We start from the raw sequence: 26,108 nt of genomic DNA, 5'->3' as shown, positions 1-26,108 counted from the left end.
TTAATACTGTGCCTTTGACAAACTCCAATTAATTGAAGTTTTTACCCACCTTGTCTAAGAGTCTACCTTGAAGAGAATGACTTATGGCAGAATTGCTTTTGGCTTGCAGTCCTTCCAACCTGGGAACAGGTTAATCAACCCTCATATATTATGTGTTTTAAGGAGACACTATGGATCATTTTGAGAAGCAATATTTTCCATTTTATTTATTAGCTCACTTTAATTACACCTCTGGAGAAGGCTGGATGATGCCCAAATTGCAACACAGTCTGTCAGCAGAGTAACATATGCCTGCCATCATGAAGGTGTACTAGGCATTCTACAAAATAAAATAATTGTTTTATTTAATCTCCATCCAGAGAGTTTATGTTTAAATCCTTTCCCTCCAATTATTGGTCATCTCATATTTGTCACATATTCCAAAGAGACGTTTTTTGCCTATTGGGTAAGATATTAGAGGGGAGATGCAGGAGACTTGTCACTAGTTTATTGAGAGACCTTGGACCAGTTAAACCACTATACACACACACACACACACACACACACACAAACACACACACAGAGGTGTATATGCATGCATATATATATATATACATATTTGTGTATAAGCATGTTAATTTGATTTGATTTCTGTATTTTCATGAACATTTTTCTGTCATCTTTATTCTTGGTTTGCTGGGATCAGTATTTTGTCTTCAGTATTTTTTGGATCTCCTTCTATTGACCAACAGAGTTATGTCTTCAGAAAAGATTTCTCATTTTGGATTACTAATGAAATTGGGGAGCAAGCATCAGTTTTCATTGTTGCTTTCCCCTCTCCCCTTGTGCCCCTTTCTCCCATATTCACCCTCTTCCCTGTTCCCCAAAGATTCTAGGAGATATCCTCCTCACCATTGCCTTTGCAAAACCCCTAACTTCAAAATACTGTTCTAGCTTTCCTTCTTATGAAATGACAAATGTCCCATATTACCTTTCTCTTCCTCTCATATCCTAAAAACTCAATATAACTATCATGGCTTTTAGAGGAAAGTAGTTGGAATAACTTAGTGCATATTGAGATATGAAAATATATGAATAATACTTCTTAATCTGAATCATTATAATTTTAAAAGAAAGGTATAATCACAATCATAACTAAAATTTTTTTACACTGAGGGCACATAGTACACACTCAGAAAACATTTAAAGAAAAATTCAGTTAAGGGGAGAGAAGACTTCAGGACATCTCTCTATGGGGCCAGAGATAGAGACTTTAGAAAACCACCTCCAGGAAGCTGCTTTTGGGGAAGGGAGCATAATGAGTGTGGGAAATTAATTTGCGAGGTATGAGATGGTTCAGATCAAGGTTGGAAATATCCTATCTGGTAGATCATGAGTTAGACTACTCATTTTGCTAAATGTTGTTGTTTGTCCTTCATTCCTAAAGAGGACCAAGGACATGAGGGTGATGTTTTGACTTGTGAGTTGGATTTAAGTGAAACTGATTTGTGCAGTTATTAACCTCACTCTATTCTCTAGAGTTACCAGAGTCCAGTGGCAAGATAAAAGAAGATTACTGGGAATGGCCCAGCCATTTTCATTTATAACAAAGTACAATCTCCTGTTTAGCATTTAAAGCACTTTACAATCTAGGGGCAGATAGCTGGCCTCATAGGAGTGCATTTTGTTTTTGTTCAGTCACTTTTTTTTTGCTAAATGAATATTAAACTCAGTTGACTTTATGCTGATGCTGCTGGCCTGCAAGTGCTGCCAGAATCCTCTAAATTTGCCCTCAGACAAAGGGCACTGAACTCTAGTTCTAGCTCTGCTCACAATTAACTCATATGAATCTTTATAATGGTAAACTTTTAGGCAAAGTGACAAATCTCAAAGTGAACAAGCTCAAGCAATTATAGAGAAGTATTTTGGGTTAAGTGACCCTTAAGTCATATATAAATTATACTCAGATGGCCACATATTCCATTTACACATAGGACCAGCTCTGCCTCAGGTAGTCTAATCCTATTAGAAAATCTCCTTTCAGGAGGAATATATTATCTCTGTAGAATATGTAACCCTCACCATCAAAACCCTCTGTCCTCCCAAGAAACAGACAATCCCTTCTCAACAAAGTGGTTTGCTGAGGACATAGGGATCTGCAAGACTGAGCTCATTCCACTTTCTCCATTGATCCCCCACTAGTGACTACTATCAATAATTTCCCAGGGCATTCTTGTTGCTCACCTGGGAAACACTCCAGAAGGGAGCTCAGTGAGTGTTACACTTCAGGAAAGATGGGGAGAGAGACTCCAGCCCTTAATCTTTCCTAGGTTTCTTTATTATTTACTGAGCTTCTCAGTATACAAACAATCCCAGTCTTATCAGGAAACAGCAGATCCCTAGAGCTTTTTATCATTCCAGCCATGATTTTGAATATTTCCTCAGTAACTTGAAGGCATACAAAATGAAGCCAGACTCTTTAAAAGGAAATGAGGCAATTGGAATGTAAATTTTATTTAGTGAGATATTGTAAAAAATAAATAGCATATTTGGTAGATTGACAAAATCGATCCAAATCTTAAAGACAAAACAGAATCATCTCAGGAAACACAGATATGCAGATCTTGTTTTTACCTATAGGCAGAGTTGAAGAAGAAAGGGGAAAATGTGGAAAATCAGAGGTTGTGTAATGAATTGCTACATCTTTAATTGTCAGACTGATTAGCTCTGGAGAGAGAAAGAGAATGTCAGTCAGTCTTAGACTGAGTGGTCATGTCATATTTTCCCGCTTCTTCTTCAGGGAGCCCTTTAATTTCCTCCAAAGACTGTCTTTTCTTTTCAACTTTTTCCCTATCAGAGATGGCATGGATTCTTTCTTACGGATTTCCCTCACCAAGCCATAAAAAACATCATCAACATAGAAGCGCAGGGCTGCTGAGGTCTCAAAGAATGCACAAGTATACTCTCGGGCCAGACTCAAGCCTTCTTCAGTGGATACCTAAGACAAAAAAGAGATGAATTATTATTATTTGTTTTAAGCTACATAGTTTTCAATGATTTTTCTCCATTTTTCTCATTATTCTGAGCCATGGCATATTTGAATTTGTATAAAGAGAGGTCAAATATATAGACTCATCGATTGTTTTTGAGCTATCAGGATGGTATTATCATGTTCCCTTGGGCAAATAACTTTACCATTATTAACCTCAGTTTCCTCATCTGTAAAATGAATTGTTTGGACCCAGTGATATTTAAGGTTTCTTCCTAGCTTTAAATCCTATGAACACAAGACACAAGCTGTCACTCAGTGCCTCATTTTATGGAATGAGGAAATGTAGACCCATAAAAATGAACTGATTGGTTCCATAGTTCCACAGTTTAGAAAGTGAATAAATATTAGAACTAGAAACCAAGTCTTCTAACTTCAGTTCCAGTACTGAACCACAGTTAAAGTGGCTTCTAACATACAAGTCTTCTGCAGTCACTTATACCTGGTGTGAGTACCTGGTATAAGTATCTTCAATCTCAAAATTATGATTTGTGCAGTCATTCTAGAAGTACTCAAGTTTCCTTTTTTGGTTACTACTTGAGTGCTTGGGAGAAGATCAACAGAGGAGGTGAGGAATTCTTTTAGTTCCTCCCTCCTTTTCCCTTTCTTTATATTTGTTGTTTTGTTGATGAGTCATGTCTTCACATAACTTCATGTGTCCATTTGGGGTTTTCTTGGCAAAGATATTGGAGTGGTTTGACATTTTCTTTTCTACCTAATTTTACAGATGATGGAACAGAGGCAAATAGGGTTAAGTGACCTGCCCAGGGTCAAATAGTGAGCATCTGAGAGCAGATTTGAACTCAGCATATTGTTAATGATACTTGCAGCTGCTGTAGAGGTGTAAGACCAATAACACCAGCACACAGAAGGGCTGCTAGCATAGGTTCTTTGATCTGCTTTTCTAAGGAAAGACAGTGTCAAGGGGGTTAACAATCTTACTTTAATTTAACAGTGCAAACAGATAAGTAGAAAGACGTGAGTATCCAAGAAAGAATCCAATAGACAATAGAATCCAACTGTCTAAACAAAGTAATAGATACATAATCACCAGACTAGGAAGCACCAACATCTGGGTTCACAAAGCCAGGTGGCCCCTTAGCAATGGCTTCCCAGAGTCTCATCTGGCCAAATCACAAACACTGCAGGCAAACATTCTTCCCATGAGTGAGCCCCAAAGCAAACTATCACCCTCCTAGAATAGATATATAGTTTCCAAACAAAGATTCACAACTTGATTGGTTTGGTGCCCCAAAATTTGAAAATCTATGTGCCTCAGTACTTAACTGGATCCACATGGGCCAAAGACTAACTGGCTCTGCACCAATGCTCTGTGTGACTCGGGATGTGTCACAGCTATGAAGTGCGCTGGAGCTCAAAGCAGTAAGACATTTGTAGTTGAAATATCTGTGTACCTTTAGACCTGGAACACAGCCCCTGTTCCAAGGAAAAAAGTGAACACATGTGGTCACATAGGCGTGTTAATGGATGGGAAAGATCTTATATTCCATTAACCCTACACTCAGGTCCTTCTGACTCTAGACCCACAACTGTGCAGCTTCTTCATACTAAGTTCATGTTAACACCACAAACTATATCCTTTTTGAATATATCACTCACACTTTACTAGTAGCAGTAAAGACTATACAGATAGAAGTTATTAACAAATTAGGTTTTGGGCAACTAGGTGGCACAATGGATAGAACACTGGACTTGGAGTCTGGAAGACCTGAGTTCAAATCAAGACTCAGATACTTGCTAGCTGTGTGACCCTGGACAAATTACTTAAGTACTGTTTGCCTCAATTTCCTCATCTGTAAAATGTGATAATTGTAAGGTGCTTAGCACAGTGCCTAGCATATAGTAAGCACTATATAAATGGTGCCTGTTATTATCATTATCATTATTATTAAATTAGTTTGGGTGTAACTAGGTGGCATGGTGGATAGACCACCTGACTTGGAGTCAGGAAGACTTGAATTCAAATCTGGCTTCAGACATTTACTACTTCAGTGGTCCTGAGTAAATCACTTGACCTCTATTTGCCTCAGTTTCCTCAATTCTAAAATTGGAAATATAACAGCACCTACCTCACAAAGTTGCTGTGAGGATCAAATGAAATAATATTTGTAAAGTGATTTGCACAGTACCCATCTCTCTCTTCCTCCCCCCCACCACCTCTCTTTCTCCTCATCACAACTTCAGAGAATGGATTTAAAGCCTAACTTTAGTAATTCTTCATTATAAATTCTCTTATTTGGTACTGAGCTCTCCCTCATACCGAAATCTCTGGCTTTAATTTGCCCAGTATTTTTTTTTACTTTTTCAAATGCAATTTTTTTTCTGTTCTTTTGTCTTTATTACTTTGTTTGTTTACTTTTACTTTACATGATTCAGTTCCACAATCCCTTGAGTTTCAAATTTTCCCCCTCCTTCTCTTCCCCTGCCCCCCCATGGAGGCATGCAATCAAGTATAGGATCTATAAATACTTTCACATTAGACATTAATCAGGTTACAAAGAAGGATTGTAACAGATGGAATGAACAATGGGAAAGAGGAAACAAACCAAAGAAGAAAAAGAAAGAGAGCAGGTAATTTGCTTCAATCTGTATTCAAACTCTGTTCTTTCCAGTTCTTTCTCTACATGTAGACATGTCTCTCCATCATGAGTCTTTTGGAGTTGTCTTACAACCCTGCATGGCTGAGAAGAGTCCGGTCTATCAAAATTGGTCATCACACACACATTGTGTCAATAATTGTGTACAATGTTCTCCTGGTTCTGCTTTTCTCACTCAGCATCAGTTTGTAGAAGCCTTTCTAGGTAAATACGAAGTTCATTTGTTCCTCGTTTCTTATAGCACACTAATATTCCATTACATTCATATACTACAACTTGTTAATCCATTCCCCAATTGATGTTGCCCAATATTCTTGTCTACTTCCCTAAGGAACTAGTTCCTGGACTTTAATCTTTGTTCCAAATTAAGATTCCTTGCTCCTTTTAATGCTTTTGTGTGTGTGTGGGGGATGCACAGGGCTCATGGCAATATTAATATTGTGCAATATATAGTGAAAGTATTAGTAGCCTCATTTGAGAGAAAGAGAATCCAAGTTTAGCATGTTTACAAAATTTTGCCCAGAGCCACACAGCTAGTAACTGGCTAAGCCAGACCTCCAAGAGAGGTCCTCTAAATGTAGATGCCTATTCCTTTGGCTTAAAATAACCCCCGGTAACCTGACCCCACTACTCAGGAAGGGTTTTTTTTTTTAAAGGGTCGCAAGACTCTTTCTGCCCCAAGTCCTAGGGTTTTAGGGAGACATGCCATTTAATACTCATTCAAGTGCATTTATCCAAATCACAGGAAAGGGCTTTTCATAAGCAATTAACATACAAAATATAGCAGGATCAGGGATTAGATTTGTAGAGTTGAAAGATGACTTCAAATTTTCTCAGAATAACATTTGTCTTTTAATGATAAAAAAAATAGAGGGCCATGGAATTAAAACATCTTCCTACCAAAGTCACAAAGTTTATGGAAGAATTGTGCCACAATTCTAGGCTCCTGGAGTCCTAGTCAACAGTAAGAATTTTATGGTAAGGAGGGATTTTAACTTCTCCAAACTATAAATTTTACAGTTGACAAAACTGAAGCCTTTAGAAAGGAGGCACCTGTTCAAAGTTTGAGGCCGGGTCTGTTGACAGAGACAGTTTGAACCTACCTCTCCCAGGTCCAGGACTCTTTCAGCAACATGATGGTGCTTTGATACCCATAGTAGCATTGATTCTTACAAATGTTTCAAGCATATTGAAACTTCTTAAAAAGATCACTTGAAGGACTTTCAGGTAATGATATCAAGATCAACAGTATAATAAGATGGAATTACATAATGCATATTAGTAGATAATGCAAGCATTTACATTCTCATTTTGCAGACAGAGAAACTGAGGCTTAGAGAGTTAAGGTATTTTGGAGAAGGAAGCATGACTATTAACTCTCTAAGCTGGAATACCAATAATAGATATGTTTTTAATATTTAGAAATAACTTTGTTTACAACAATTTTGGGAGGTAGATAGGGAATATATTATGATACTTATTTTTGCAGATATAGAGAAACTGAGGTGTAGAGAGGCTAAGGTGTTTTCACAAAGCGACAGCTTGTAAGCATCTAAGGTGGGACTCAAATACAGTTTTTCTGACTTCCTGCATAATAGTCTTTCCATTATACAACAAAGATAAAGTCCAACCTTACTGCCTCCCCCGCAAAAAAATGTTCTGATAAGATATAGGAAAAATCTGATGGCCCAAGAGTACCATCTCTTTAATGTAAGTGACCTTTCATGAGGAGGAAAAGCACCATGGCATCTACCAATTACTCCCTGAATTGCCATTACCCATCTGTCAGAGGAGACTTAAGAATGAAGTCACAGATGCATGGGGGTGAGGGGACTGCTGGGGCAGAACTGCAAAGACAGGCCATTTCAGCCTGGGCCCCAGCTGCCAGTGGGAGCCCTTGAGCATGTCCATCAATTAAAGTATAATTCTATACAATCTGCTGACTTTTAAAGCTGCAATATTATTGTGTTTTTCAAAATTATTAGCGTTTACCTGGATATGATTAGCCTACACATGCACGTGTGTGCAGATGCACAAACACACCCACTCATGCACAAATACATACACATACCATTAAAGATTTTTAAAAAGAAAATTTGAAAGGTAGCTGTGGTAATGGCAATTGCCTAGTAAGCTTTAACATGCTTTGTGACACAAAAATGGTTATACTTTTAAAACCACCTATAATTGCTATCATTGGGTAAGGATTGTTAGAAAAATAGGCTTTGCTTTTCATAGGAAGCTGTGCAAGCAAAACTTTCTCTCAGTTGACTGTACTGGGTCCTTTTAAGAAACTTAGTATACTCTAAGGGCCCTCTTTGGGATCTCTGTTACTTTTTATTATCTCTATCTTGCCACATTTATTTTCATTAAGAAAGTCTTGCTTCCAGTGACGACCACATTGGAATCCATAGCGGGCTTGGAGATTTGGGTATCTAAGCCTTTTCATTTACTTACATAAGCATCAGAAAACTTGAAATACTGAATTCTTAGCTATATTTTTTTAAAAAGAAGAATCAGAATAATTTGATGCCTAAAGAATTAATGCTGTGAAGAACTTTACCTTCTCCCTATACCAGTTCCAGGGATAGTGCTATATATTCATTTCTGGATATATCTGATCAAAAGAATTAAACTTATAAAAAAGTTAATTTCTCATTTGTTAGCTGTTTACCCATGAGATTTCATCTGAATTCAACATTTAATATGCACCTATCCAAGCTGAGGGTAAAAGTGGGAGATGGGGTAATAGTATACAAGATTAGCTAAAATCTTGGGAAACTTGCCACAATTATAAATAGCTTCTCTTGTTTGCTTGAGAGCTTCCAATAAAGTGGTACTTGAGGTATGAGGGAAGGGAACAATTATGAAATGACTCATGGAAAAGGCATCATTGCAGCTAGATTTTCAGGTTTGTGTAGTGATTCAACAGTTAAAGGGTATGTTTGTATAGTGTGCTTGTATGCTTTTTGGGTGCAGAGGGATTTAAAGCATAAGGAAATAGTGTAAACAAAGAAAAGAGAGGAGAAAGCCCAGGAATTTTTATAAAATATCTTGACTGGAGTAGAGTAGAGTGAGTAATATGAAATGAGACTGCAAAAGCAGGGCAACAACAGATTGTGGTGGTGGACCTTGAATGTCATGTATACAGTTCAATATGGCTTCACTGAGCATATTTTTATGAAGTTTCTCTCTCTTTAAAGCATCAACTGTAATCACTGGATAGTATTATCTATTCCTCTTGAGATGAGGAGAGGACTTTGCTATGATCTTTTCCTCACATATCCTTTATAGATCCTTATGTTTCACAGATGAAACATACGTCTTTCTGCTGACTTGGAAGACAGACTACAAATTAAATCATTTTCTCAACTTACTGAAGACCTTTCTAAACTTTCACTTTTTAAATTGCCAGCAAACCGAAGAAACAAACTGCTTTTCTCCCAACCTTTTAATTCTCAAAGCTACCACATTACATGTCTTTGTGAGACATTCAAATCAAGGGATACACACACATACCCCCCGCTCCCCCTCCACACACACATGCATGTGCATAGACACAAAGATATTCTGATATCCTCACCATGAAAACCCTGAATCTCTTCCATTTTTCTTCCCCTCCAACTCTAGACCTTTACATATGAAAGGATGAATAGGCCAGACTTATCTTTCAGAGAATATCTAAAATTTTATTCCTGTTTTCTCCTCCTCTCTGTGGGCTCCAGAACCTGGGAAGTTTGTTTCCCAAATATAGAAACATCCTTATGTCGATCTTGGGGTTCAAGGAGGCACTCTCATTCTCTTTAGTTACACCTTTTGATCTTCCTCCAGACAACTGAAATGGCAAATTTCCCTTAGCAATTAAAAAGAAAATTCCCAATTGCAAAAGGAAAGAATGAGATGAAGAGGAACAATCCTGCCCTTAAGATGATGATTTGTGTTCTCACTAATGTATTGAAAGAGGAACTTGGAGGGGAAAAAGATTAGGAGGATCCAGTATTGTAAGAAAGCATATAGGTAGTTATTCAAGACCTTTATTAGATTGATGACAATTATAACAGAAGAAAGGTACATATTTGAGAGATAGTGTGGAGACATAATTGTCAAGATTTGATGACAAATAACAATGATGAAGGAAGTAAAAGAAAGGGAAATAACAAACATTATAACAAATATAGCTTAAATTTACCAATAAAAATAAAATTTGAGGTATAGAAATTCAAGTTCACAAAATTAATTGAAAAAGATTTTTGGGGTGACAACTTAGATAACATATATGAGAATGTTTAGTTTCAGAATGGTATTTTGCTTTAAAAATAGGAACATAGATTACCATTCCAGTATACCAAACTGATTTATATAATACAACTTACTGTTTTACATTTATGGAAACTAAGGTTCAGACAAGTGCAATGACTTGTCTAGGGTCACATACTAAGAGAAGCAAAACTTGAACACAGGTCTTCTGAAACTTTAGACTCAAAAGTCAGTGTTCATTCCATTACACTGTGCTGGAACAAGGGCTTCAAAGAACCAAAGGGCATAAGAATTAGTAAAAGTAACCACAGTTCACCATCTAATTTGATAATAGGAAAATAGAAAAGGATATATGAGGATGTTGAAACAAAAAGTTGAGGGATATCATAACAGATGGATGGTTCGTGCCATAGTATATGCTGATTTCTGTGCCAGGAATTTTTTTTCATTTGTACAAATATGTAGTATTTCTCTCTATTTCTAGTTGCTGTTGAGCAATCTTTAATAAGCTGCTGTTACAAGGTGAAGAACTGACAAGGGACATAGAGCAAAAGTCCAGGTCTAAGATCATGTGATCAGGATAAGTGCCATGTCTGGCATTTTGTGTTTCTGGCAGCATCTTCCCTATTGACCTAGTACTTAGTTTCCCCTCTTTACAATGGATTGAGTAGTAAATGACATTCATATCTATAGGATAGAGTTAAAACACTCAGCTTTATGCAATGCATTTTAGAATGGGACATTTGGTGGAAAGAATTAAATTTATCAGTCAGGAAATATTTAGTCCCCACTATGTAAAAGGCACTGGGCTCTACTTTTGTTTCACATGCTGTTCTGGGGAGATCGTAATTAACAAAGAGGAAAGCAAGAGATAATAAACATTTCATATATACATGGACTTTCTGAGCTTTGGCAACAGAAATGCTTCTAGGGCAGAGGGTTTAGGATGATAGTTCAATGAAATATTTGAAGTCCCCAAGGCCTTGTGCTTTTTATTTGAAAAAAATCTGGTGAGTTGGTTGGGATAGGGAGAAAAGGAGAGGAAGAAAAGAGGGGAAAGGTTGCCATAGCAGCCAATATTTGAAACAAAGAGGTAAAAAGAAGGTTAATACTGAAATACTTGCCAATAGCAAGCAATGTCTTCAATAATTTTTGCTTCTATTATCTTGAGAATTCCAAATTGCATCAATATTATTATTCATATATATGTATATTTAAATAATCAAAGAGTCTAATATAGGTATAGTAAAAATATAATTATATACTAGAACCATAGAATTTGAAAGTTGGAAGAACCCTTAGAGATGATTAAATATAACCCCCTCATTTCCAAGATGAGAAAATAGAGCTTTGAAGAGGTTACATGAGTTTCTTCAGTTTACTTAGCTAGTTTTTAGTCTGACTAAGAATAGGACCCAAATCTCTTCACACCCAGGTATTTTTTTCTGTCTATAAAGAACTATAATCTCTTTTCTTCTACCTGTCTTGCTCAATGCCCCTGTCTGCTACCCTTCTTTCGCCCTCTTCCTCTCCATTTTCCTCTTCTCTTTTTCCTTCCTTTGCTCTCCATCTTCCTCTCCTTTTCCTCTCTCTACTTCTCCTTTTGTTCCTATCTACTTCTTTTTCTCTGTGTTAAAATTGTTTATCTGGTTATGATCCCCTACATACTCCAGCAGATAGTATACTAAGTAAGTATATAACTAATCAGTGTAAGGTAACAATAAATAGGAATTAAGAATGTAAAGGGAAACATATAAGGCTCTTGAAAAAACAAAACAAAACAAACTGCCTCCTGAATTAATTAAGTCCATATCTGGAGAATGTATGCTGAATTAGAAGAAGCATTAGGCCTTGCTGTAATGGCCTTTCCATCATAATAACAGCCCCTCAGTCTGTAAACTGCAGATAAGTTCCAGACAAGCACAGTAAAACCAATAAAAGATATTTAAATAAGGCAAGCCAAAGCTCAAATAACTTTGAGATGATATTAATATGTTAAGAAGTGAACCCCAAGGTAGTCTAGATAAGACTTAGGCTTTCCCTTATCACAAAACCCTGTCCTCCAAGCACTCCTCTAACTGCCATGGGTCACCAGTGCTCCCAAAACCCATCTACAGTTACATAAGTATCTCTATATGCTCCTCTCCCTCCATGTCTCCTACAGGTCAGTGACTTTCTCTCCCACTATAGTTCCCACATCCTAGTGATCTGCCTCTGGACCCATTTTGTCTTATGAAGTGTACTCTTTCTCTGCAACTATACAAAAACCTGGATCTGTTTGACCTGAACCAACCAGGGACCCCACTGTGGTTCCTTGCCTTTAGACTTAAACTAAGGGCATCCAGGTTTGGAATATTTGTTCATAGCAGAACCAATCCTACTCAGTAGATGAGTAGGAATCCTGGAACCCACTGGGAGAAATCAAAGGTAGAAAAGGAAGTCTGTGCCTCACCTCTGGTAGGAACCTCCCCTCATAGCTGGTTTTCAATAGAATATTTCCCTACTCTCTCCATTTCTCTCATTCTCCCTCTTCCCTAACCTTTTTCTCCTACCTCTCCTCCATTTCCATCTCTCTCTTTCACTTTTCTTCTCCTTCTCCTCCATACCTTCCACTATTTCCCTCCTGTCTCCCCTTCTCCCACAAAAATAAATACTTTCAGGAAACTACTGTACATGTAAATCTTATATATTTAGACTTTAGAATAGAAGGTAAGAAAATATGACCTCTTGAAAGTGAAAAAAAACATTTGCACAAACAAAACAAAAGCAGACAAGATTAGAATGAAAACAGGAAATTGTCAAAAAAAAACCCTTTTAAACCAAGTTTATGTGATAATGGCCTCATTTCTCAAATGTGAGAAATTAGTCACATCTATAAGAATATGTCATTCCCCAAATAATAAATGCTCAAAGAATATGAATAGGCAATTTTCAAAAGAAGAAATCAAAGCTATCTATAGTTAAATATTTTTTAAAAACTGCTCTAAATCACAATTAATTAGAGAAATGCAAATTAAAAGAACTCTGCAATACCACCTCATACCTATCAGATTGGTTAATATAACAAAAAAGGCAAATGACAAATGTTCGAGGGGTGGTAGAAAATTTGGGACACTAATGCACTCTTGGTAGAGTTGTGAAATGATATAACCATTTTCGAGAATAATTTTGGAACTATGACCCAAAAGCTATAAAATTGTGCCTACCCATTGTCTCATCAATGCAATTACTAGATCTGTATGCCAAAGAGATCTAAGAAAAGGAAAAAGTCCTATATATACAAAAATGTTCATATCAGCTCTTTTTGTGGTGGCAAAGAAATAGAAATTGAGGGGATGCCCAACAATTGGGGAATGACTGAACAAGTTGTGGTATATCGTTGTAATGGAACACTATCATGCTATAAGGAATGACAAGCAGGATAGTTTCAGAAAAATCTGGGTAGACTTATATGGACGGATGTAAAGTAAACTAATCAGAGCCAGGAGATAATCATACACAGTAACAGTAATATTGCAATGATCAACTGTGAATAATTTAGCTCTTCTCAATAATACAATGATCCAAGAAAATTCCAAAGGACTCATGAGGAAAAATGCTATACTGATAAAGTCTGAATGTAGATCAAAACAAACTTTTTTACTTTCCTTAATTTTCTCTTTTTTTCCTTTTGGTCTGTGTTCTCTTTTGCAATATGGCTAATATACAGAAGTTTTGTATAACTGCACGTGTACAATCTATATCAAAGTACTTTCCTTTTTCCTCCACTGCCTCCAAGGCCCATAGCTGCTTTCTCTGAACTGATCTCCAGATCAATCCCACTGAAGTGGGACCTCTCCTTCTGACCTCATAAATTCTTTGGCTAGAAATATGTCTCATACTGAACTCTATGCCACTTTAGAATTTATTTGGACAGTTTATTGTAAAGTTCTTTGGAGGGGAATTTTGCGGAGTGAGAATATCACCAAGCACCCTCTGCAGCAACATATTATTGCATATTTCTATGATGCTATAGAAGCAATAGAATTTTATATAATAGTATACTAGAATGCAAATTCCACGGTGGAACTTCCTTATAATAAGTCACTGTGCTAGTTCTGCAGAAAATGTATACCAGGGTATATATTGTAAAGGAAATTATTTGACCTAGTTAAAAACTCTGGTTCTTCCACTTTGTAGTTGTAATATTAACCAAGTCATATTACGAAATTAATCGTATCATCCAGGTCTATTCCTTTGGACTTTTCTAGCATGCCCCTGCTCCAGGTTTTCCTGATTTTCTCCACTAGATTGTAAGTTCTTCAAGGGCAAGGACTAACTGTGTGTGTGTATGTGTGTGTATTTGTGTCCCCAGTACTTAGAATAGTCTCTGATGTTTGAAAAAGTACTTAATAAATGTTTATTGACTGATTTCTCTGAATTTCAGGGTTTTATTTTTGTTTTGTTATGTAAAAGAATTATAGTAACAAAAACTGTTCTACCTACTTTATAGAGTGATAAAGAGTATTAGATGGCACAATGAATGTCATATGTGTTGCTTTATTCCTTTTGAAAAAGCAAAATATTAAACAAATTTCACGTGAAGAGCTTTTTTAAAAATGGAAAAGGAAATAGCTATGATAAGATTCACTCTGTGGTCATAAAGATAGTTGAATGAACAGTCTAAAGCCTCCTCCAAATCACTAGATGATCACATGTGGATTTCAAGGGGTCAAAAGCTTTGGGTGAGCCTGGAATCACATGAATTTATCTTTCTCATCATAATTGCTACACATGATACTACTATGTGAATGAAGAGGCTGCCTCATCGCCAAGAAAACAGGGCCTGTCATTTTAGGCACAAACCCTTAAAAGACTAAGAGTTTTAGGTTCTCACCCAGCTCCAGGTCCAGTTCCAGACTGCCAGTGAAAATTATGACTTCTTTGCCTATTGCCTAGACTTGCTGCCTTCCCATGTTTTAGACAAGAAAAATGAGTTTTACTTTGTGTTCTTGTCACTAATCAGGTGATGATAGGCAAGATAGCTCACATCATATCCTCCATTTACTCATCTTTTAAATGGAGAAAATAATATCAGCCCCACTTACATCATAGAGTAATGAATTTGGGATGAGTAGAATGTTCAAAGTTACCTCCATACTTCATTTATTTCAAGAAATACAGTCCTAAGAAATATCCCTGAAACAACCATAAAACAAGAGAAAGTTCTTAATATTTCATTTGTTCATTCACTCATTGGCTTCATAAATATTAAAAACCTACTATTTTCTGAGTCCTTTGTATCTTTGAGTAGAGTAGATGGCTTCCTATGTAATATTAAAAGAAGGCCACTAAAGCTCCTTGATTAAAAGAAAAGATAGAGTGGCAAAGCCAAGATGGCAGAGTGAAAGCAGGGATTCATCTGAGCTCTCCTACAAACCCAAACAAATCATCAATGTTTCTATATGTTACTAATAAAGCCCAACAGCAAGAGATAGAAAGAAAAAAAATCCATTTAAATTACTGCAGACATTATAAAATAGTTGAGAGTCTATTTGCCAAAACAAACCCAGGAAATATATGAACACAATTCCAAAACATTTTTCACACAAATAAAGTCAGATATTAATCATTGGAGGAAAAAACAAACAAACAAACAAAAAACATCAGTTGCTCATGAATAGGTCAAGCTAATATGACCAAAATGACAATTCTACCTAAATTATTTTACTCATTAAGTGCCATACCAATCAAACTACCAAAAATTATTTTATGGAGCTAGAAAAAATAATAACAAAATTCATCTGGAAGAACAAAAGGTCCAGAATATCAAGGGAATTAATGAAAAGAAATGCTAGGAAGGTGGTCTAGCCATACCAGATTTTAAATTGTATTATAAGGCAGCAATCATCAAAACTACTTGGTACTGGCTAAGAAATAGAGTGGTGGATCAGTGGAATAGAATAGGTACACAAGACACAATAGTCAATGACTACAGTAATCAATTGTTGGATAAACACAAAGACCACAACTTCTGGGATAAGAACTCACTATTTGACAAAAATCTACTGGGAAAACTGGAAAATAGTATGGCAGAAACTATATGGCATAGACCAATGTCTGACACTGTAAACCTAAATAAAGTCCAAATGGATACCCAATTTAGATATAAAAGTTGAAGCCATAAGTAAATTGGAATAGTAAGGAATAGTTATCCTGTCAGATTTTTAGAGAATGGAATTTATGACTGAAAAGGAGATAGAGAACATTATGAAATGCAAAATGAGTAATTTTGACTACATTACATTTGCCAGATTGGCTAACATCACAAAACATATTTTGCTGGAGAAGATATGAGAAAAATTGGAATACTAATGCATTTTTGGTGGAGTTGTGAACTGATCTAACCATTTTGGAGAGCAATTTAGAACTTTGAGCAAAGGGCTATAAAAATGTGCATACCCCATGACCCTGAAATACCACTACTAGGACTATATCCAAAAAAGATTGTACAAATGGGAAAAGGACACACATATACAAAAAATATTTATAGCAGCTCTTTTTGCGGTGGCCAAGAACTGGAAATTTAGGAGATAACCATTTAATGGGGAATGGCTGAACAAGTTGTGGTATGTGAATGTGATGGAATACTATTTTGCCATAAGAAATGATGAACAAATGTAGTTCAGAAAAACCTGGAAAGACTTATATGAACTGATGCTGAATTAGGGGAGTAGAGCCAGGAGAACATAGTACACAGTAAAAGCCACAGTGTGTGACAACTAACTTTGATAGACTTAGCCCTTCTCACCAATGCAAGGACCTAAAACAATTTCAAAGGATTCATGAGGGAAAATGCCATCCACATTCAGACAATAAATTATGAAGTGTGAATGCAGAGCAAAGCAGACTATTTTCTTTTTTTTGTTGTTTTGCTTTGTTTCTTCTCTCTCCTGGTTCATTCCATTGGTTATGATTCTTCTTTGCAACATGACTAATGTTAAAATATGTTTAATGTGAATGTATATGTAGTACCTGCATCAGATTGCATGCTGTCTTGGGGAACGGAAGAAAATTTGGAACTCAAAACTTGTGGAACTGAATGTTGTAAACTAAAAATTAATTAATTAATTTTAAAAAAAGGAAAGAACAAATAAAAATATTGATTAACCCTGGGCCTGCCAAAATTGTCATATAAAGTACAGTGCTCAGCACATAGTAGGTATTTAGTTGGTTCAGTGAATAGAGGACTGGGATTGGAGTCAGGAAGACTAGAGTTCAAATCAGAACTCATACACTTACTAGCTGTGTGACCCTGGGCAAGTCACTAAACTCTGCCCCCGTTTCCTCCTCTCTAAAGTGAGCTGGAAAAGGAAATAGCAGACTGCTCTAATGTCTTTCTCAATAAAACCCTAAAAGGGGTCATGAAAATTTAGACTCAGATGAAAAGACTGAACAACAAGGTGTTTAATTAATAAGATAATTAATAAATGCTTATTAACTAACTGACTAGAATGACTTTTGCAATTGCCTTGGGGTAACCCTTTGGAAGACTCACTAACAGGTTTCTCTACAGAAAATAACAACTCCTCACATTCTTTTCACTTCAAACTTAAATATATATATATACATATATACACACATACATATACATATGTGTATACATACATATATATGTAGCATTTAGTTCCAAGTGACTACACCTATGACAGTATTTTTTTTAACTTAGAGGAAAAATGGAGGAAAAAAAACACAAAAAGCTTGTTCAGGGCTTTGTTAACCTCTTCTACCTTTCATCTTTCAAACCCAAGACATCTTGTCCTTCCCAGAGTGAGCATTTGGCCCTGCATACTTGCCTTGGGACCCTGTTGTGCTTCTGTAAGCAGGAGAACTTTGACAAGTCTGTTAAAAAGCAGAAACCTCTTTGGCCTGCTCCTCCATGTCAGCAACACCTGTTTTCTCTTCAAGTTTCTGGTCATGTCAGAGCATGCTGCAAAATGATATCATCATAGTTACTGACTTGTCAGTTCCCTAACAGTAGATCCTCCTGTAAGGCATCTGGAAACAAATTCAGCAGCAGGTCCAGTGATGATATTTAAGCAGGACTAGTTCTGTCTCATCTCTTATAAATCCTATGTCCATTTCCCAAATAAAGAGCCTGAGGGACTGCCTTAATTTCTTCCTTTATTGTCACTTCTTGTAGGATTGGTTGAGAGCTTTGTTTCTACCAGAGTCTCCTTTCTACCATGCCTAACTTGACAAATGTCTTGTTGACTCATTCCATTGATAATTTTCCTGAGCTAATATACTGTTTGATGTGAAAACGGGCTATGGAATCAGAAAATCATAGAATCTTATAACCATATCATTTTTAATATGTTCTAGCCAAATCTCCTATCCAGTAATGAAAATGCTGTGATGGCATATCTAGTTTCTAGCCTTTGCTTGTAAGGATCAGACCTTTCCTATTTCATAAGGCAGTCTAGTCAATTTGAGGACAATTTGAATTACTCATAAAATCATTCTGATATTGAATTAAAATGTGCCTTCCTCAGATTTCCGCTATTGGTCCTAGTCCCTCCTCTAACTCCTATAGAATAATAAAGAAGTAGCCTCCTACTTCTTCCAAATGGCAGCCCTTAAAGTTTCTACAATCATATCTCTAAATAAGACTTTTTTGACTAATTGCATATAATATTTTATCCTGATCATAATGACAAATGTCTCCTATTTAAAAAAAACCCTCATTCTGTAGGGTTCTATGAGGAAAAAGTATGACCCAGAGAGAAGAAACATGAGCAGATGGTCCCTGTATGCTTTTTTCTTACAAACTATGCATGGCCAAAAACCTCTCTTGACTGAGGGAGCATTTACTTTTCCAATAAACAAGGCTGTGCAACCAGAAGAAAATGTTTGGCAGGAGTGAGATATTTTAAGACTAAATTTGATAATTTCTGTGAAAGAACAAAGGGAAGTAAGCTAGTCTTATTTGGTATATTTCCCTATCAAATAACATAAAAAGAAGAAATAAGGACTAAATATGTGATATGTGAAGCTGTGTATTCAAAGTAACACTGAATTTAGAGGCAGAAGACTTTTGACTTCAAATTCTGATTCTGTCATTTAAAAAGTATGTGAGCTTTGATGAATAATCTTCCACATCCATTTCTTCATTAGAAAAATGGTATACTTTCAGCACTTTTCTCATAAGGTCATTCTTAAGAAAGTCCTTTCTAAACCTGACTTTGAATTTAGACCATAGTAACTGATTAATAAATGCTAGTTGCCTGGTTGTTGTAATAAATATATATTTTTAATTATAGGAATTATTGAATGGTACTACTTTAGTCAGGAAATTGGCAATAGGCACACCTGATTTACCCTTTTCCTCTTGGGTAAGAGGATTGTTTTTGTCACCACCATTATATTGCCACCTCTTAAACATTTCTATTATTGGCAAATACTAAGGTGTTTTATTTGGACAACTGTGGTTGGTGTCAATAGAAAAATGCAGTTAAGATTTCCACAAATGATTTTGCTTTGATAAAATTCTTCCCATGCTTCATTCTGGAAGAAGTTAGTTTGGAAATTGCTTACCAACATACTAACCAATCTGGTTTATGTCTGTTTTCTCATCTGAAAAAAAGTAGTAAAACTAAAACCACAGACTCTTAATTTTGAAAGGGATCTTGGAGGTTGTCATTCATATCTACCTGAAGAAGAAAAAAAATCTAACTTCTCTGACATGTCTTTGCTTAAATGGAGAGCTCAATATTTTAAGAATCAATGCAATCCACATTTAGACAGATGTTATTGGAAAGCATTTTTTCTATATCAACTTCAAAGGCTTTCTCTGAAACTTTTGTTCATTGTTCCTAATTCAACAAGGTGAAGAAGTCTGATATTTATTTTATGTAAGCTAGCTCTTCAAATATTTGAAGACAACTATCCTTTCCCTGTTGAATTTTTTTGTTGTTTGTTTTCCCCATTACCAGTAGCTTTAGCTGTCTTTAGTACATGATATTTTCTAGTTCCCTCAGTGTTCTAGCTCCAAGCTAAGTGTTCTCTGGATATTATCCAGCTTGTCAAGTCTATCTTAAAATATGAGGATACAACTAGATGGGGTATTACACAAATGGTCTGAGTAGGGCAGAGCACAGAAGAGTTACTATCTTCCTTGCCCTGGATACTATACTCATGCCCCAAATGAATGAGTCTCTTTGGTTAATTTCTGCTCATACTTTCCATGGCCCTTTGATCTTTCCCCCTAATATTACCTGGAGAAAACCAGAGAATTTAGATGATTAGCCCAGCTTATAACCATATACATTTGTTATTTTCATAGTGTCATTGGTCTTACCTTCTCTGCTGAGCTCTACTGAAGCTAGAAAGAGATTTTTGCATAAATAATTAAAACAAGAGCTCACTTACCAAACTAATTTGTGATTCAGCCTTGTTTAGTTTATAGTGTTTACTTGCTAACTGATCTCAGAAATTCAAGCGTCCATCTATCTAGATATCTAGGAAAGTCATTATTGCCTTAATATTTAGGGGCATTCAGTCCCTCCTCTATCAGTGAGCTTCCTTGGACTTCTATTTTCCTCTCAATGGGAGCCTAAAACATCCATTAATTCTGCCATTAGTTTCTGGGAATGGTGTTTGAAATACATAATGAATACATTTGCAAATTAGTGAGGTGAATATTTTGCAATTATGAAACCAATTAATATTTTGGCTGTGTCAGAAGGGAAAAAAACGTTCAAGAACCAAGCATCCGCTAATATGAAATGCATATTTATGCCCCTGTGGTACCTCGGTATTGAGAGAATCATTTCCTTAGATGAATGCAAATGACTGAATTTAGGGTCCATTTCAATAAAATGAAGTCCAACTTGCAAACTGTCCCTGTCTTCTCAGGGGCCAGTTGAGCTTTAGCTTGACCTCATGAAAAAGGAAATATTTACTATCTTCAAAGGTTTTTTACAACATTAAAATTCTGTTTGTGGCTTTTGTAAACCTCCCCTGGAAAATTACAAGTAAGATTAAATGGAAGTCAGACAGCCTGGGGAGGCAGTGATAGATGATCTGCCATATTGAAGACAGCCGACTCCCTGCTAAGGTCAGCCCTCACACACCAAAAGGACAAAAGGAAAACACAGTGACTATGGGAATGAGGAAGCTGAAAACACATAGTATTCTAGACAATAATGATCCCCAGGCCACACCTGAGGTAGAAGACAGAAGTATACATTTATATTCTTACATTGGCTATGGAGGGTGCAAAAATCCAAAAAAAATATTCATATCATATCTTTGACTTGTCTAGGAGCAACAAAACAAACCCTAAACAAAACCCCAAAACCCAAGCCCAAAACAAACAAAAATAACCCTAACCCCTTTACTTATCCATCTAGATGAGCTTTTCATTTACCTTTTCATTTGACTTTGTTAGGACAATATTGGGATCAGCCTTAGATAGATTTTGGTGGAGAGTTACCATTAGCAAAAAAACATCTAAATCAGTTTGGCAGGCCTGAGTGCTGGTATTGAGGCAGACTAGAGATAAATCACACTCTGGGTTCCTGAGCCTGCCAACCGCCAGTCATTAGAAGTTCAAGGTTTCCATGGATACCTCATCCTAGGTATGAGTGGAATGATGACTGTTCATTTAGAAACTTTGCAAAGATACTGGCTTTGAGTTTGGTATAGGATAGCCTAATTAGTTACTGAAAGGAAATAAGTTTCTGAGAAATGTTTCCAAAACTTTTTCTTGGTGTCTTAATTGCAGGGCAAAAGTGCACATGGAATTATAACTGTCAGGTGAGGGGTGCTGATTTTGTAATAAATAAAGACTAGGGCATTTTGAAAACTTTCACCCCAATAAAGGGGGGATTACTAAGCAAGTCAAAAATTTTCATTTCTTCATTCCCTAGAGAAAGTGTTCTTAATATCTGTCAGTAAAGAAAATACAGTACTGGTGTTTGGTGTTATTGGCAATTTGCTTCTGCTTGTGTGTGTATGTTTCCCCTTGTTGCATAAGTTTCATGTTGGTAAAAAGCACTGCATTGACCTACCCACTGAGGCAAGGCACGAATGTATTAGTAAATTGCTTTTCACATGTTGTTTTTTGATGGGTCTCAGTTAAATGGTGACTTACTGGCTTGACATTTATACCAGGTCAGAAAATCATGTGTTTCTATAGGGATTCCTCAGCCCTGAGGACCAGGTTGTGAATGCTGTTTATAGAATGAATGTGCTAAAAGGGATTTTAGGAATTCTTTATTACAATGCCTGACACATAAGAGTAGAAACTTGGTCATTTAATTTAATGAAACTGAGCTTGATGTGGGATTTACCTGATATCTCAATAAGCCAGGTTATTTAATTTCTTGTAGAGGATGGGAATCAATTTTAGAACTAAAGAAGATCAGAAATTCTGCTTATCTCCTCCATTTTGTAGATAAAAAAGATGGAAACTGAAAGGTTAAAGTGATTTGCCCAACATCACTGAGGGAGGTAGGGGCAGAGCTAGGATTCTGTGTTCTAGGTCAGGCTTCCCAACTCCTAGTTTAATTGTCCTTTACAATATATCCTTTCCGTATCATTACTATCTGTCCTTAAGGTTTTGAGAGATGGCTCTTTGTTCTTCCTCTACAAGAAATTTATAATACTGACAATAAGATTCTTCTTCAATAATTTATCAGACAGAGAATATTGATCTGCCTTAAAAATTATTGTTCTGAGTTTGGGAAGCCCTATTCTTATCCTCTCCACTCTCTCTCCCCCAACCTACTCTAATTTTCAGGGCTTCCCTTAAGATTTCTTTTTTTTTTACCCATTAAGGGAACATTGATAGGTCTAAGCAATGTTGATCTCTTCCCCTTCTTGACCACTCAGGTTGTCTAGACCTTGTATTATGACATTTGGAATATATCAGTTTACTGACTGCTTCTTCTATGATTTAACCATCTTCTATGATTTAAAAAAAATTTGCTTCAGGTTCTTAAGTATTGTCTCCTCAACTACTATATTACAAGATTATCAAAGGAAAAGACTGAAAATATATAAGATTGTGATATATATATATATATATATATATATATTCAGATACTTGGTAGAATCTCAATAAATACTTTTGGAATTAGATTGAATTTCTATGAGGCAGGATCAAATACATTTTCTCTCTCCATGAACAATTTCAGAAAGTTTCCTTTAACAAAAATTTTAATTTTTAAAATGACTATTTTCGGGGCGGCCAGGTAGCACAGCGAGTAAGAGCACCGGCTCCAGTGTTGAGATAGATCTGGAGATCGAATCCCGGGCTCACACTTAGCACCACGCCCAGAAATAACTGGCCATGTAACGTTGAGCAAGTTACTTAACCCCAATTACTTTAAAAAAAATAAAATGATTATTTTCTTTGCTCTGTGTTTTTCCCATGATGAGGCTGTCAAAGACAGAAACTAATATAATGGATTTTAGAAATCTACAAAAACAAAATGAGGAATTCATTTAAAATTATCCTATCAAGCAGCAATTACAAGGCAAGGGTATTATTGGTGATTTCTTCTTTGGTGATTTTATTGGTGATATTATTGGTGATTTCTTCTGATTTCACCCAAATTCAAAACCATGACTGAATTATACAAAATTTGATAGTCTATTTCTTTGAAATGTGTCTCTGATCTACAAAGCCCTTCTCTTTAAAAAACCTGATAGTATAAAACTCCATGACTAACACTACAGAATTGGATGGAAAAAAAAAATCAGTGAGTTCTGTGAGGTTTCACTTTCCTGGGATTCCTCAGTGGTCTCTAAGCAACCACCTTTTTAAAATATCCCAGCTCTTATCACCAGGATCTTTCTAGGATATATTTTTACACACCAAAGATGCAGTTTATATATCTGTGATAAAGTATATGGGCAATATAGAGGATATAGTTTTGTTTTTTGTTTGTTTGTTTTTTGCCACTGTAGAGTCTTCATAGTGTAATGATATAGTTATATTAGAACATGTACATAGTTACACCTGGTAAGTTTGTTATAATTTAGACAGGCAATCTAGACCATTGAGGACAGAATATATTGCTCATAAAACCGAATATTTTTTTTTTCCATTCTGAAGTGAACTCATCAGGCACGAAGCACCTGTATTCCTACTAAAAATCCACTAAGCAATAGCCATCGTCAATCCCAGCATTCTGGTCCCTGTATTTGAAATAATATGTCTTTAATGGCCCATAAACAACCATCAATACAAAGAAAGGTACAATTGTTCTTTTCCCCCCTTCTGTGCAATGCAAAGACTACTGTCAATGTTTACTTAATAAATATTTATGTGGATGCAAATAAAACAAAAATCTTTAAAAATCCTAACATTTATGGACTACTCATAAAGTTCTAGTTGGAACTGACATTTTTGTCTCTCTTAGAAAACCAGATTGAAAGGAAATCAATTCAAACTGAAAACCATGGAAAGGGGAGTAGAGTAGGGAGGGCTTCTTATGCATGGGCATTAGATGCATGGCAGAAGAATAGCACTAGTCCTTAGAAGTAACGTAAAGTGGGGGGGAGTTATAATACTAATATGATTTGCTATGTGGCCAAAATTCTCTTTTGGGATTTTTAATATTAAGGGAAGTCAGAGGGTTAGTAACAGGGGTATCCTGAATAAATAATGACTTTAAAAGTGACTATAAATCCCATTACATTATATAAACACACCTAAATATAACATATGGGAATGAAGCAAGATTTCATGATAACCCATAAAGATTATTTACCTGGCACTTTCTATTTTTCCCCACCCAGCTTCACATATCTCTTTCCAGGAAAAACAAAAACAAAAACAACCAAACAAAACCTAACTTAGAGAAGTCAAATTGACTACAAATTCACAATTCTTGTCATCAGGAGACTTAGGAAGCAACATTATTTCCAGGCAAATTTAAGCAGAACACAAGCTGCTTGTATCTTGGGTTTCTTGGATTGATTAAGATGTCATCAAATGCTATGATGAAACTCAGAAAGTCCTGCCCCTCCATGAAATGGTGGGGACTTTAAGTTCTTCAAGACCTAATTCAAAGTTCTTCAATATAAGTTCTATGAGTTCTCAGTGAGCTGTAAGATTGTGAGAATATGGGCCTCTTGGGGGTTTGCATATCTGTTTTAGGAAGACTAGCTTTTCTAAATGAAGAGAATGCAATGCAGATTGATGACCAGATGTTACTTTTGTGGGGTTTTTTGTTACAAAGATTAAAGTATCTAAACAGGTATAGAGGAGATGATATATACATCAGCACATTGATGATACCACCCAAATCAATGAAATCATGGGTTTTTCTGGCTTAAATACTGAAGCATTAAATACTGAAAAAATACAGATAGTAGAGAGGGACTGCAAAGTCTACTCAAAAAGTACTGAAATGGAGTATAGTAATTCCTGATGGGTTTGATTTCCCCTTCTCTAATTCACTGTATTACCTTGAACAAGTCACTATATTTCATTTTCCTTATTTGATGAGTAAAAATTCTAATTTTTGTCCTAATCTTGTCTACCTCACAGTAATATTGTGAAAAATGCATATTTACATTCGATCACTGGCCTCAAATCAGCAATAATTAGAGAAAAACAAATCAAAGCTACTCTGAAATTCCTTCTCATACCCGATAGATTGACAAAGTTGACAAAAAGGAATATGGCAAATATTTCAGTAAGTATAGGAAAATAGTCATGCCAATGTACTATTGGAAGAGCTGGAAATTGTTACAGTTATTTTGGAAAGCAATCTATGATTACACCTTACACCCAGTTGCCAAACTATGCATGTCTTTTGATCCAACCTTTTAACAAAAAAGTTCTTTAGATGAAATTTGTGTAGTATTTTATGGTTTCAAAAAAAAAAACAACTCACATTCATTATATAATCTAAGCCTCCTTACTACTCTATGAAGTAGATAGAAGTTATTATTATTATAATACCTCTTTTGCATAGCAAAACAAAAACAGAACACCCTGGTTTTCAAGGAAGTCAGTCAGTCAATAAACATGTATTACATTTATTAATTACCTTTCAATTACCAGAGATTATAATAAGGGCTTTGGATACTCACCTTCAGAGAAAGAGAGAGAGAGACAGAGAGACAGAGATAGACAGAGACAGAGAGACAGACAGAGGCAGACAGAGACACAGTGAGACAGAGACAGAGAGAGACGGGGAGGGGAG

At 36.0% G+C, this 26,108-nt stretch overlaps 1 protein-coding gene and 1 pseudogene across 1 annotated transcript in view; one reads left to right on the top strand and one right to left on the bottom strand.

Moving 5' to 3' along the window:
* Positions 1–26,108, top strand: part of LOC138153073 (small ribosomal subunit protein eS24 pseudogene) — a 232,096-nt pseudogene that overhangs the window by 78,790 nt on the left and 127,198 nt on the right.
* The window catches only part of RIT2 (Ras like without CAAX 2), a 513,738-nt gene continuing 490,155 nt past the window's right edge, over positions 2,526–26,108 (bottom strand). The window contains 2 exon segments of the mRNA XM_069077860.1: positions 2,526–2,977; positions 19,492–19,518. Coding sequence (XP_068933961.1) covers positions 2,750–2,977; positions 19,492–19,518 — 255 coding nt within the window. The 3' untranslated portion in view covers positions 2,526–2,749.

This window comes from Petaurus breviceps, unplaced genomic scaffold (assembly GCF_028583685.1).
Source record: "Petaurus breviceps papuanus isolate PSGF00001 unplaced genomic scaffold, PetGlider_PUasm1.0 151, whole genome shotgun sequence".
In the NCBI taxonomy this organism is placed as follows: Eukaryota; Metazoa; Chordata; class Mammalia; order Diprotodontia; family Petauridae; genus Petaurus; species Petaurus breviceps.
This window is presented reverse-complemented; position numbering and strand designations above follow the sequence as displayed.